The sequence below is a fragment of the Staurois parvus genome, unplaced genomic scaffold (genome assembly GCF_062004578.1).
Source record: "Staurois parvus isolate SC_StPar_1 unplaced genomic scaffold, SC_StPar_1.0 ptg000647l, whole genome shotgun sequence".
Taxonomy (NCBI): Eukaryota; Metazoa; Chordata; class Amphibia; order Anura; family Ranidae; genus Staurois; species Staurois parvus.
The window spans coordinates 2,099,391-2,113,475 of NW_028318443.1; the positions used below are offsets into that span (position 1 = coordinate 2,099,391).

Consider the following 14,085-nt stretch of genomic DNA (forward strand, 5'->3'; position numbering starts at 1 on the left):
ACCAGTTAGAGAAGATCCGTGGGATAACCCAAAAACGCCGCTTCTCCGTCTCCTCCCACCTACCCTCCTCAACCCGTGACCCATCCACAGGAAAGCGCTCCAAAGGCCGGAGCGTGAAGATCTCCACATACTCACCTCTCCAAATCTTCTCCTGGACATCAGGCTGCAAGTGCGCACCTAACGGGCCCGCGAAGCAAACATACACCTCACACTTAGCAGAGTCCGCCAGGCAGACCGGCTCCAAAACCCGTGCACCTTCACCCAAAGGCGTGGATAGGCAAGCAGGGCCAAGAGCACAGGCCTCCACTGGAACCACCCCCAGCCCGGAACATGGAGAAGAAGAAAACGCCAACCCCTGCACCTCACCAAGGTACCGCCCCGGGACCCTGACCACATCCCCACCAGCACAAGGAAGCCACGCAGAAGTCGACACTACCACCCCGCTCAAGGCGCTGCAGCAAGTCCCGCAACCCAGAAACCAAGACCCAGACCCGCATCAAAACCCGACGGGGAAGCACTGATGTCCGCCACCGCAGGGGCGGAGGCCGCGCCGCCATCTGACGCCACTAAAGGGGTGGCCCCACCCCCCAACAGATCCCACAGAGCTGAACAGAAAGAGATAGAAGAACCAAAAACATTCAACTCACCAGGCTGCCCAGGAGAGGTCCCATCAGCCGCAGGTTCGGACTCCACCGCTGCCGAGCAGCCGGCCACCACATCGGATCCAGACAGCTCGCCCTCGGAACGGTCCTCTTCTCTGCGCCAGTCGGATGGCCTCCCAGTCCCAGGAGCCACGGGTCCCATTGGTCTGTGCCACTCACGACTCTGCCTCCCGGCACCAGACCTGCCCACTGCAGTCCTGGATCGCCGTCCAGCCACGCGCTCAGCTGCTCTCTGCCCAGCGCTGCTCCTCTTGCCAGTCTTCCATGCTGAGGCTCCTGACCCCCCTGAGGGACCGCCGGCCACAGGAGGGGACAGCCCGGCGGCCGCAGCTGAACGTCTCCCAAGCCGGGCCCCCTCCCGGTCCGGTGCCCAACCAGGGGAGGAGCCGTTACCACAGCGACCACTCTGCTGAGCTCCGCTGCGGATGGGGATTCCTACCGGCCGCTACGCCAGCAGAGGCAGGGGAGCGCCCTGCCCACGGGGCCGGAAGGTCCCAATCGGGGTTCCCAGGAAGGCGCTGAGCTCTGGGGGAGGAGCCTAGACTAAACTGCTCCGGAGGCCAAGACCTCCAAGCATGTGGGCACTCCCGCCCCTCCGCTGCTTGCACTGAGCCCAGGTCCCCCAGTACGGCCAAGACCCGGCTCTGTAGCCAAGCAGCACCCCAGGACGCAGCAGCCTCCCGCAGCTGGGACATCAGCCCCTCCACATCCATGAAGGCTGGACTCAGAAATCCCTGCAAGAATGGGGGAAAGCAGCAGCTCCAAGCTCTCTCAATCTCTTTCTCAGTTGTCTGCTCCTGGACTGCAGAACGACCCTCCCCATACACACCCACAGGTGCAGAAGACCCCACCTTCCACCCCAAGTTACCAATCAGGTACTTAGCCTTAACTAAAACCCACCTCTTACTTTTCTCTCACCCTTTCCTGTCTTTTTTTTAACCCCCTCTTGGCCTCGTCATGTCTGCCCTGCGCTATTATCTTTTCTTTCCTTTCGCTACGGGCATCTCTATAAAAAGGGGAAAAAAGAAACAAAGAACATCAAGAGTTTCCTTTTCCTTTAACTTTATGTTGTTTTAGGGTCCTCTCTTTGATATATGCAAATTTCTTTTGTGTTTGTCTGGGTTGGATCAGGCTCTTCAGAGAGCAGTTTCTGAGTTAATGGCCTCTCTGTTTCTCAAGAGTAGATATCTCCTCCAGGTACACATTCTTATAACTTTGGTGTTAATTCTCCTGATAGTGATGCACAATATTAATTGCATCAAGAAGAGCAACAGGGTTACACAAATCAGATGAAGAGGGTGGAGTAAGATGTTTAGGAAAGCTGTGGTTTTAGGACTGTATCGGAAAACCTCTCATCAGCATACTTTAGCATCTCTCTCTAATGTGTGTGTTACTTGGATTAATCGACTTTGATCCAAAGATAACACCTAAATAGACCACTCCACTCCTCCTAAGACATCCTGATCTCCAGCTCCCTTGTTACGTCCTCCCATGATCTTCATCAGGACTGGTCCAGAACCTCTGGAACTCCCCTCCCCAGTATGTCCAACCATCTCCTACCCTGTTCACCACTAGATGATCTTAGAAAACTAATTTATTTAGGGGAACCTCATCCACCTCCACCTAAAAACTATACCTCAGCCAGCTCCATCAGATCATCCACCCGCAACTATTATCTTTTGCACCACTCCCACACTTTAGGTTATAAGCCCCTTGAGCTGATCCCTCCTATTAACGCCCTGCCCAAACTGTTGGCGCTATCTAAAACCTGTTGCCCAAAACCAAACTTTTAACTCTGCTCCAAATTCCAAAGGAAGTTTCTGTAGGTGTATGGGGGTGTCAGGTTTGAGACCAAGCCTTTTCTCTGAAGTAATAGGGGTATATCCCTGTGTCTCTGCTATATTTATGCCAAGGACAGGAGATGTATAGTAGACTCCCCGAGGTAGTGTACCCCGCTGTGTACAATGTAACCCGTATGTAGAATATAGGGCATCACTAGACATTTGACACCGGCACCAATACCCTTGCCCAAAGTATTCTATAACAAGGTTGGGACAATTCCTCAGCATCCATTAGACATGACCTTGCTTTGTGCCAATATTGCTGTCTCCTTTAAAGCCCCAAGCATAACACAACACCCTCCTTCCCCCCACCCCGTGCCCCCCCCCATCCTCTCCATCACCACTACACCATCTCTCCCACCCCACAAGCCAAAGTCCTGGGTGTCACCCTGGACTCCGACCTCTCCTTTCTACCCCACATCCAACTGCTATCTAGATCTTGCAGGCTCCACCTCCGCAACATCTCCAAGAAACGCACATTCCTCACCCCAGACACCACCAAACAACTCGTACACTCCCTCATCATCTCAAGCCTGGACTATTGCAATTCCCTTTTCACCGGCCTTCCCAAACAAACGCTATCCCCACTCCAGTCGATCCTAAACTCAGCGACCAGACTCATCCACCTCACCAAGCGCTCCACATCTGCCTCCCCCCTCTGCCAATCCCTTCACTGGCTCCCGATTGCCCAACGCATCAAGTTCAAGCTGCTAACCCTGACCTACAAAGCCATTCACAATGCCGCCCCGAACTACATAACTGACCTGATACCCAGATATTACCCTACCCGTGCCCTCCACTCCTCACAGGACCTCCTGCTCTCTAGCTCCCTGGTCTCCTCCTCCCACGCCCGATTGCAGGACTTCTCTAGGACTTCCCCCATCCTCTGGAACTCCCTACCCCAATCCATCAGAATGTCACCTACCCTCCTCACCTTCAGGCGCACCCTGAAAACACTCCTCTTCAGGGAAGCCTACCCCAACCTCTCCTAACACCTGACCTCACCTCATAACCAGCCTCCTTCATTCTACCCACCATTCCATCCCCCACAGCTATCTCCTCCTGTGCCACCTTCCCCTCCCTTCTAGATTGTAAGCTCGAAAGAACAGGGCCCTCAAACCCCTTGTTTAGTGCACTGTTACTGTCTTGTCTCATGTTATGTCCCCCTGCTTCTGTACAGCGCTGAGCATACCCTTTGGCGCTATATAAATACTGTATAATAATAATAATAATAATAAAGTGTGATAGGATAGTATCCAAATTGACTGCGGTATACGCACGTCGTACAGTCCCTGCAACAGGACACAGGGATGAGACAGTGCAAGTCAAACTTTGACAGCCAAGGAACTGAGCCATCCACCAATCCTTATGACTCATAGCAAACTTGGATACTACCCTACCTGTGTCTCTGCAAAGTGGAAATGATCCCACTGAGAAAGAGGCAATCATTCCTCCGAGGTCCTGGGACACCTCTGTTCGTACCTGGGTACTGGACAGAGCAAGCTGGATTTCCTGACACCTTCACCACCATTTGGTTCTGAGTACCTCCAGATCCATAGTGTGATATTAGTTGAGGTACACTAGGTGTTCAGGACAGGAAGGGCACCTGAGGACAGGGTACTACCTGAGGGGACTACAGCATACCCGCATATATAACAAAGGTGAAGGGCTCTTGGAAGGGCCAAGGCGCAGTGTTCAAGGAACTGCTACTATTGGAATCAAACGGGCAATAAACAAACAAGAATCCCTTGCAGCATCGAAGCGCTGGAATCACTGAACAGTAGGGGGTACAATTCAAGCTGACAAGTATGCATGGAGACACACAGACACTGAGGACAAATACAGAAAAACACATAAAAACAAACAAACAGAAATCTCTAGAAGCCAGGGAGAGGTGCATGGTGACACTGGACAGGAAACAGGCTTTAAATACATTTGGGGACACAAAGGCAGGCTGCTAGGAACACTAAGGTGACAAGCCTATGGTAATTAGGCAAGCTTGAAAAGAGATGGCCTGGTTGGGGGGTGGGGGTGTAGCTAATTGAATTAACAGCAGGAGGTTAACCAGTCCACAACACAAGTCTTGTGGGACAACAAGGATCAGCAAAACCTTACAAGTTAAAGCCATGGCACTACATATACCATCATACCTACAGATCCTTAGGAATATCTTCACAAAACACAAACACAATAAATGTAGTAACACTTTTTAGCCTTATAGCGCTGTCCTAATCAGATTTCCATCTGAAAACTGGCTTTACCTTGTCGCCAATCAGTGGAGCAAAGAAACTCGTTAATACCAGAGCTCCATACATGTCAGATTAGGACATACAAGTGTACAATCCAAACGCACACGTTCCTGCGTTACAAATGGCGGTGTGTATAAGTGGGCGCTGCAGAGATCGTCGGCTGGAACTGAGAAGAATCAGCAAGGGACAATGTCACCAGCACACCGAGGATCACCAATATGGGGCCAAAAGTTTTAATGAACGATCACATAGTTACAAGGAAAGTAGATTTGAACATACAACACACGCCTAGACCTGAACAGTAAGACACAACCTGACTGACAAACTCAAACAAGCACCATCTAGCTAATGGGGGGGTGAAACCCATAAACATGGACACATGAAAACAGACAATACAGGAAAAAGACAATTTTTGGAAGGACACTTCTTGTCATTGGACGCCATGATCAGGGGCGGACTGACCATTTGGAAACTCGGGCACTGCCCGAGGGCCCGGGGTCAGTAGGGGGCCCCATGAGATGCCCCTGGTACCTTTTTCATAGGCTTTTTTGAGTTTGGGCAAGGACACAGGGTCCCCATGATCCCCTATTGCCCGGGGGCCCCATGAGTTGTCAGTCCGCCCCTGGCCATGATCACCTTCTGTTCGGAAAGCCCTGAAAGCCAATGACAAAACCTGTGAGGTAAAAAACCAATAACATTTAGTAATAAAACATTACATTTTTCACCTAAAAAATAGGGACTTTTTAACACCAACACAATATACATTGACTATTTTATGTTTTAAGAGTGCACTTTTCTGAATACAAAAATTGTTGACGTCAACTAATTATTACCACATGGATTTTGTTTATGGTAGACCATTAATATCCCAAAAAAAATTGTTCATGGTTAAAAAAAATGAGCAGCTCAAAACAAACATTCATATAGTGAATTCGGTGTAGACTTATTCACCCTGAGGTCATCACAGAGGACAAGGGGGCGCTCCTTACATCTGGAAGAAAAAAGAGGGGGGAGGGGGTTGCCTTCCTCTGGATCAACTGTGGACATACAGGATTGTGTATATAGGATTGTATAATTTTCTCTCCTTGAACTAGATGGACTTTTTTCAGCCAGACTAACTATGTAACTACAGTGGGGCAAAAAAGTATTTAGTCAGCCACCAATTGTGCAAGTTCTCCCACTAAAAAGATGAGAGAGGCCTGTAATTGGCATCATAGGTAGACCTCAACTATGAGAGACAAAATGAGAAAACAAATCCAGACAATCACATTGGCTGATTTGGAAAGAATTTATTTGCAAATTATGGTGGAAAATAAGTATTTGGTCACCTACAAACAAGCAAGATTTCTGGCTCTCACAGACCTGTACCTTCTTCTTTAAGAGGCTCCTCTGTCCTGCACTCATTACCTGTATCAATGGCACCTGTTTGAACTTGTTATCAGTATAAAAGACACCTGTCCACAACCTCAAACAGTCACACTCCAAACTCCACTATGGTGAAGACCAAAGAGCTGTCGAAGGCCACCAGAAACAAAATTGTAGACCTGCACCAGGCTGGGAAGACTGAATCTGCAATAGGCAAGCAGCTTGGTGTGAACAAATTAACTGTGGGAGCAATAATTAGAAAATGGAAGACATACAAGACCACTGATAATCTCCCTCCATCTGGGGCTCCACGCAAGATCTCACCCCGTGGGGTCAAAATGATCACAAGAACGGTGAGCAAAAATCCCAGGACCACACGGGGGGACCTAGTGAATGACCTGCAGAGAGCTGGGACCAACGTAACAAAGGCTACCATCAGTAACACACTACGCCGCCAGGGACTCAGATCCTGCAGTGCCAGACGTGTCCCCCTGCTTAAGCCAGTACATGTCCGGGCCCATCTGAAGTTTGCTAGAGAGCATTTGGATGATCCAGAAGAGGATTGGGAGAATGTCATATGGTCAGATGAAACCAAAATAGAACTGTTTGGTAGAAACACAACTCGTGGTGTTTGGAGGAGAGAGAATGCTAAGTTGTATCCAAAGAACACCATACCTACTGTGAAGCATGGGGGTGGCAACATCATGCTTTGGGGCTGTTTCTCCGCAAAGGGACCAGGATGACTGATCCATGTACAGGACAGAATGAATGGGGCCATGTATCTTGAGATTGTGAGTGCAAAACTCCTTCCATCAGCAAGGGCATTGAAGATGAAATGTGGTTGGGTCTTCCAACATGACAATACATACTGCCCGGGCAACGAAGGAGTGGCTTTGTAAGAAGCATTTTAAGGTTTTGGAGTGGCCTAGCCAGTCTCCAGATCTCAACCCCATAGAAAACCTTTGGAGGGAGTAGAAAGTCTGTGTTGCCCAGCGACAGCCCCAAAACATCACTGCTCTAGAGGAGATCTGCATGGAGGATGGACCAACATACCAGCAACAGTGTGTGCCAACCTTGTGAAGGCTTACAGGAAACGTCTGACCTCTGTCATTGCCAACAAAGGATATATAACAAAGTATTGAGATGAACTTTTCATATTGACCAAATACTTATTTTCCACCATAATTTGCAAATAAATTCTTTCCAAATCAGCCAATGTGATTGTCTGGATTTTTTTTCTCATTTTGTCTCTCATAGTTGAGGTCTCCCTATGATGCCAATTACAGGCCTCTCTCATCTTTTTAAGTGGGAGAACTTGCACAATTGGTGGCTGACTAAATACTTTTTTGCCCCACTGTATGTAGTAAACCTACCCCAATATGTAACTTTGAGTTTCCAGATGTTCAAAAAGATCAAATGAAAGATATGGAGGTTTTTAAAAGGCATTCACTGCTGTTTACTGAAGGAACAAGAACTTTGTATACTGGTAATTAGGGCTGCACCAAAACTGATACCGGTATCAGTGCCGAATATTTTCATGAGTACTCATACTCATGAAAATACTACCAATACCTTAACCCACGGGTGTCAAACTGGCAGCCCTCCAGCTGTTGCCAAACTACAAGTCCCATGAGGCATTGCAAGATTGACAGTTACAAGCATGACTCCCAAAGGCAGAGGCATGATGGGACTTGTAGTTGTGTAACAGCTGGAGGGACACCAGTTTGCAATCCTTGCTTAACCGATACATTGTGGTGTGATGTGCATTAATGGACTAGTTAAAGGATTAGCAAGCGCCCCAACATTTAATCTATCCCGACTCTGTGAAGGAGGTCTCTGAGGGGGGGGGGGAATTGACAATATATTTGGTTTTATCACTGGTTACTGACCAGCTGTGGGAGCTGCCTTTTGTTCACATCGCTTGAAAGAAAAATAAGTCTTGAACAGTGTGTACTTAAAGTGGAGCTCCACCCAAAAGGGGAAGTTCCTCTTTAAGGACTGCTCCCCCTCTCCCCATTGAGGATTGGCACCTTTGGGGGGGCGGGTACCCGAATTTGACAGGTACCCGCTCCCACTTCTGGTCTGCTCACCTAAGCGATTGGAAACAGAAGTTGTCCTCCCTCCCTGTAGTCTTTTGGGACACATGACAGGTCCCAGAAGACTACAGGACCATTCATGAAGCGCAGCACTACTCGCACATGTGCAGTGGGTACCCGGTTGTGAAGCCGCAAGCTGTCACAGCCGGGTGCACACTCTGAAGATGCCGGCCTCCTGGAATACAGGACGGCCGGTGAAATGGGCTGCGGGGGACACACCACGGGACCGAGGGACAGGTAAGTGGCTGTTTTTTAAAAATCAGCAGCTACAGTTCTTGTAGCTGCTGACTGTTATTTTTTGACAGGTGAGTGGAACTCCGCTTTAAATCACAACAGTTAGGCCTATCACCCCTGCTGAAAGCTGTCCCGCTGCTGGACAATTTTACACTGCTGTGTTATCTCAGGGACCTGCTGCACATTTTCTATCCCCCGGTCAAAGCTGATCAAAGGCATCTGCCACTATCTACATTTTTCAAGCTGAAATGAATCATTGAAGAGTTGCTGCTGCTGTACATAAGCCAAGCTAGTCGTAAAATATACACATTGTTGTTGAGGCCGTCTGTGCAAATCATACCATTCTGTAACCCTGAGCTCAGCTTTAAAGTGCCGCTAAATACACATCATAAAAAACAGCAAATGCTGGATTACATGCTGTTTATACTCTCTGAATTCTGCAAAAAACCTGGTTGATCCTGCTGTTCTCAGGCTCCCCCTACTGTCCATGTCCCCAATACAGCTGGGGATTTTGCAGAGCAGTGTTGGCAGCTACTGCACATGCTCAGTTTTCAGTGAGTTTCTATGCTGAGCATATCCTTCCTATCACATCTGAGAAACCCATGTGAATATAGAGTCACACATGTGGGAGTATACACAGTGGTAAATGACAGCCCACTCCCTCCTCCTCCATGCAAACTTACCAGCTAATCACAATGGGGGTGGGATATTACATCTTGACTGATGCAGGCTTCACCTTCCTGTTATTCTAAGACACAGGCTGGAGGGGCGTGTGACCGACTGAAATCCACTCACACCATGGTATTGCTAAAAAATAATAAAGATTTAATTTCAAATACCTTTGAAAATTTCCCCCACACCAATACACCACCACCACCAGCCTGAACCATTGATACAAGGCAGGATGGATCCACCACACCATGACACCACCACCAGCCTGAACCATTGATGCAAGGCAGGATGGATCCACCACACCATGACACCACCACCAGCCTGAACCATTGATACAAGGCAGGATGGATCCACCACACCATGACACCACCACCACCAGCCTGAACCATTGATACAAGGCAGGATGGATCCATGCTTTCATGTTGTTTAAGCCAAAATTTGACCCTACCATCTGAATGTCACAGCAACCAGTTTGCCCATTCTCCTCTGACCTCAACAAGGCATTTTCCTCCACTGCTGCTCACTGGATATTTGCAAACCCTAGAGATGGTTGTGCGTGAAAATCCCAGTAGATCAGCAGTTTTTGAAATAACCACTCCAGTCCTTCTGGCACCAACAACCATCCCATGGTGAAAGTCACTTAAATCCCATTTCTTCCCCATTCTGATGCTTGGTTTGAACTTCAGCAAGTCATCGTCACCACGTCTAGATGCCTACATGCATTGAGTATATCAGAAAAACACTAAAGGTAGCGTTCCTCAAATTAATATATCTCTGAATGAGTGAACTCAACCAAGATAAATAAATAAACAATGGTATAACAATAATAAAAAGAACAAATCGATGTGAAAAATCTGAAAGATAATTCTGTGATTAAACAAATAAATTAGTGTCCAACATAAAAGTCCATATAAATAATAGTGTTCATAAAAGTAGTGTTCGTGAAACAATGAATTTTCTTTGATCTTTTATATTAAACTCTTTCATAAAGTGCCCAAAAACACTGTGAAAATCCACCACCAAATGAATTGAATCCACTCACCAGAGCTCAATGCTGGTAAAACTATAAACCAGCTACAACCGATCTGCAAAAGCATACACCAGCTGATTGAGACTCCTTCAAATAACAACTGGCTTCTCATATGCTCAGAATGGGACATGAAGGAAGAAAACAGAAATCCACATAGTGTAAAACCATTCAGGCATTTATTAAATACAAAACGTTTTAAAACCACTCACATTTGTCAGTGTCCTGGAGGACGTCAGATGACGAAACGCGTAGGGTGGGGCCTCGGAGTTGATGTCACCACGTATGGGTGAGCTGCCTTTGTCTGTTGAGACCGGAGCAAACCTTTGATTATCTATGTTCAATGCACTATATGCTAGTGACGGCCTTGAACCTACGGACATATAACCCTGAATTCGGCCAATCTCGTCAGAGCCCCTCTTGATCCAGCGATGTCCACAAAAGCCTCGGTTCTCTGGGGACCCTCACTCCTGATTGGCTGAGGCAGCAACGGGAGCCATTAGCTCCTGATGCTGTCAAGCACAACCAATGGGCCAATCAGGATAGGGAGGGGTTTGGGCCAAGTCACGGCTCTGTGCATGTGAATGGACACAGAAAGCCACATCTTGGAAGTGTGCCTGCTTGGGTGCCCCCATAGGAAGCTGTTTGCTATGGGGGCACCGGCAGGAGGGAGGGTTAAGGAGTGCCAGCGGGGGACCCAAGAAGAGGAGGATCTAGGCTGCTCTGTGCAAAACCACTACACACAGCAGGTAAGTATAGACATGTTTGTATTCATAAATAGTGGGGGAATACATTGCTGAATTGGAAAAAGGTGTTGAGTAGAAAGAATGCCTAAAATGACAGCAAAGATATCCAGTGCGTCCCTGCTTCCAAATGAGCCAACTGCCCAAAAAAATGGCAACCGTCCCAACATAACCAGCCAAACTGGTTGTTTTGCAGGCTGGCTGCTAAATCCTTTGTTTGGCATTGCCCTTCCATGTGCACCTTACTGCTAAGGCTGGTTATAGGTTGGGATGGTTGCATTTTATGTGCAGTTACCTCATAGACTTCAATATCAGGGAAGATTAGCTCATCCCTGGTGAAAGAGCGACAATTCTACAATAATAATAGGAGCCAACGTTTGTCTTTTAACATCAAATTGTTGTGATAAACCGTATACAAAATGCAGCATTCTAATATCTGGCACACAAATACGCGAAGATCCCTTAAATGCAGTTTACACCTGACAAGTCCTATCAGCACGGCAATTACCGTCATTTCATTCTTACAAGTGGCTTTATGTGACAGAGAACTTAAATTTTCTTAACAGTTAAATGATAAGTCAGCTGGTTTACCACTTTCCCTCCGCCCTATAGCAGAAGTACTGCTACAGGGCGGCAGGACTGCGCAAAATTATGCATATATATATATATATATATATCGGGTAAGGCTGAGAGGGGAGAGTTCTAAGTGTAAACAACACAGGTCTCTCTCCTGCCAGCAAGGACATGCTGCTGTTTATCTCTCTGCACAGTGTGTCTCCCTCGTTAAACACACACAACACACAGTTAACCCTTTGATCTCTCCAGATGTTAACCCCTTGCTGCCCAGTGCCATTAGTACAGCGTCAGGGCTTTTTATTAGCAATGATCACTGTATTGGTGTCACTGGGGATGTCAGTGGCAGTTAGTCAGTTCCCCCCACCCCCCCCCCCAGTGTCAGAATGCCCACCGCAGTCCTGCTATAAGTCGTTGATCGCCGCCATTACTAGTATACAAAAAAAAATTCCTGTGTAACAAGAGGGCTCTAGATATAGATTGTATAGCGAGCGCCCACTGTAGTGAAAATTCGATGCAAGTTGCTAGAACACCAAAAAGGTAACCAACATAACCTTCCAAGACAATATACATAGAAAAAAGGGTGCAGCGCTAATAATACCAGTAGAGCTATATCAACATGAATTGAAAAAAGTATGCAAATAATAATCTTATTAGATCATAATTAAAGGTTCAGTTTATTGTCCCAAAACCACACAAGAAGTGTGATATACAAATTCTGTCGTATCTCCTTTTCAAACCACGATAAATAATCCACAGGTGAACAGGAAATAAGTGAAATACGCACTCACCAGAAGTGCGTTTAAGATACGCATGAAAGCAAATTCCTCTCTCATCAGGTACATCTGGGTCCTTGGATCTCAGGTCAGGCTGCGCTCTCGCTAGACATCCATCATGGCCAAGAGGTGTAGACAGGAAGTGATGTCAGGTACAGACAGGAGGTATAGAGGAGACGTTGCTGGAAGTGGCAGCAGAGGAGGGCTCTTTATGAGCGCCACCCTTTCAGTTCCAAACTTAAGGAGGGACCCCTAAGGTGCATAAGTGTCTGAGGAACCAGGGAACTTGGCCATGATGGATGTCTAGCGAGAGCGCAGCCTGACCTGAGATCCAAGGACCCAGATGTACCTAACAAGAGGGCTCTGTCCCTTCTTTATTATGGTTACCTCTATTTGAGGTTGTTATATATACCAGCATATTATAGTTTAATCTTTATTGAATGAACTATATAGATCGGTTATTATATTTGAATTATTTGGATCGGAACCAGTTGTTAAATTACCTACATTGGAGGGTTGCTTCCTTTTATGAGACTGCGATTCTTCTTAATTTAATAACATTCTGATTGATATCTGCTTCCTGCCATTGGAGCACATTCCAAGGTGTGGGAGGGTCCCTTTGAGGTCCGTTGGCCCTTCACTTGCTGTTTCAAGCCTGTCTTCCGCCTACTGGAACACATCTCGATTAGGGGGGGTGTCCCTCCGAGCTCTATTTATTGGAAGCGATGCGTCTCACTGGCCATGCCCCTGACGTCTTTTTGATGACGAAATGCATAGGGTGGAGCCTCGCCGTGTGACATCATCACGCTCTGGAGGGACGGTGGCCATCTTGTCGGCCAGAAACATCCTGTTTTACCTTGCTGGTTGTTTTATTCATGTATGTGGAAATAAATAAATAAATTGAATTACATTTGAAATACTACACTATGAGTTGCCTTTCTTCTCTATCCATTCCCTTACCACCTGATGGGAGTTTCTGCCATTTGGAGGTTTATTGAAGTTGGAGAAGCTACTTATTATTCTGGAGGGGATCTCTATGGACGATCGATTGCTGCATTTGATGTTATATCACACTGCTCATGTTGACCGACCTTTGTGCAGTCAAACTGTCTGGTAAGAAGTCAATCTGTTTGTGTTTATGGTGAGGGCTTTTTGGATCAAACTTTTCCTCTTATGCACCTGTTTCCATTCATTCGGGAATTTATATGGACTTTATTACATTTAAGTCCTATAAGTCTATTACATATTTAGTGCTGCATTTATTTATTTATATTAAATTATTGCCTTCATATCTGCAAGCTGCTTTTATTTATTTTTGTTGTTTTATAATCTGAGCGCAAGTGTTTGTTTACAATTAAAAAAAAATACTTACCAGCATTCATCCCCACTTGACAGAAAAAAAAAAATGGTAGTCTTAGCTGGATGCTATTGCAAATACATGTGGAAACAACCGGCCATATTGAGGTGCCCTCTGGATTCACAAAATATGCAAATCGCAGCCTTTTGGCCAGAAAGTTTGTAGGTTTGCTATCAGAAATAAGGAACAGCCTATAATGCGGGGCCCTGGTCAGCTGAGTCACAAGAGCCAATCATTTGAAGAATGATTTGTGTTGTGGGCAGCACAGTGGCTAAGTGGTTAGCACTTCTACCTAGCAGCACTAGGGTTGTTGGTTCAGGTCCCAACCATGGCACTACCTGCCTGGACTTTGTATGCCCACCCGGCGATCTCTGTTACTGCTGTGCCCTACGGACACAGCTGATCACGTGATGAGGTAAAAGGCCAATCACAGTGGACTTTTACCACGTGATCAGCTGTGTCCAATGACACAGCAGATCATGGAGTAAAT

The 14,085-nt window shown here is 46.9% G+C and overlaps 1 protein-coding gene across 1 annotated transcript in view; it reads left to right on the top strand.

Annotated features, from left to right (window-relative positions):
- The first annotated feature begins 520 nt into the window (after positions 1 to 520).
- LOC149448972 (uncharacterized) overlaps positions 521 to 14,085 on the top strand; it is a 40,329-nt gene continuing 26,764 nt past the window's right edge. The window contains exon 1 of the mRNA XM_089694024.1: positions 521 to 806. Within this exon, the coding sequence (XP_089550150.1) occupies positions 521 to 806 (286 nt within the window). The remainder of the gene's footprint in view (positions 807 to 14,085) is intronic.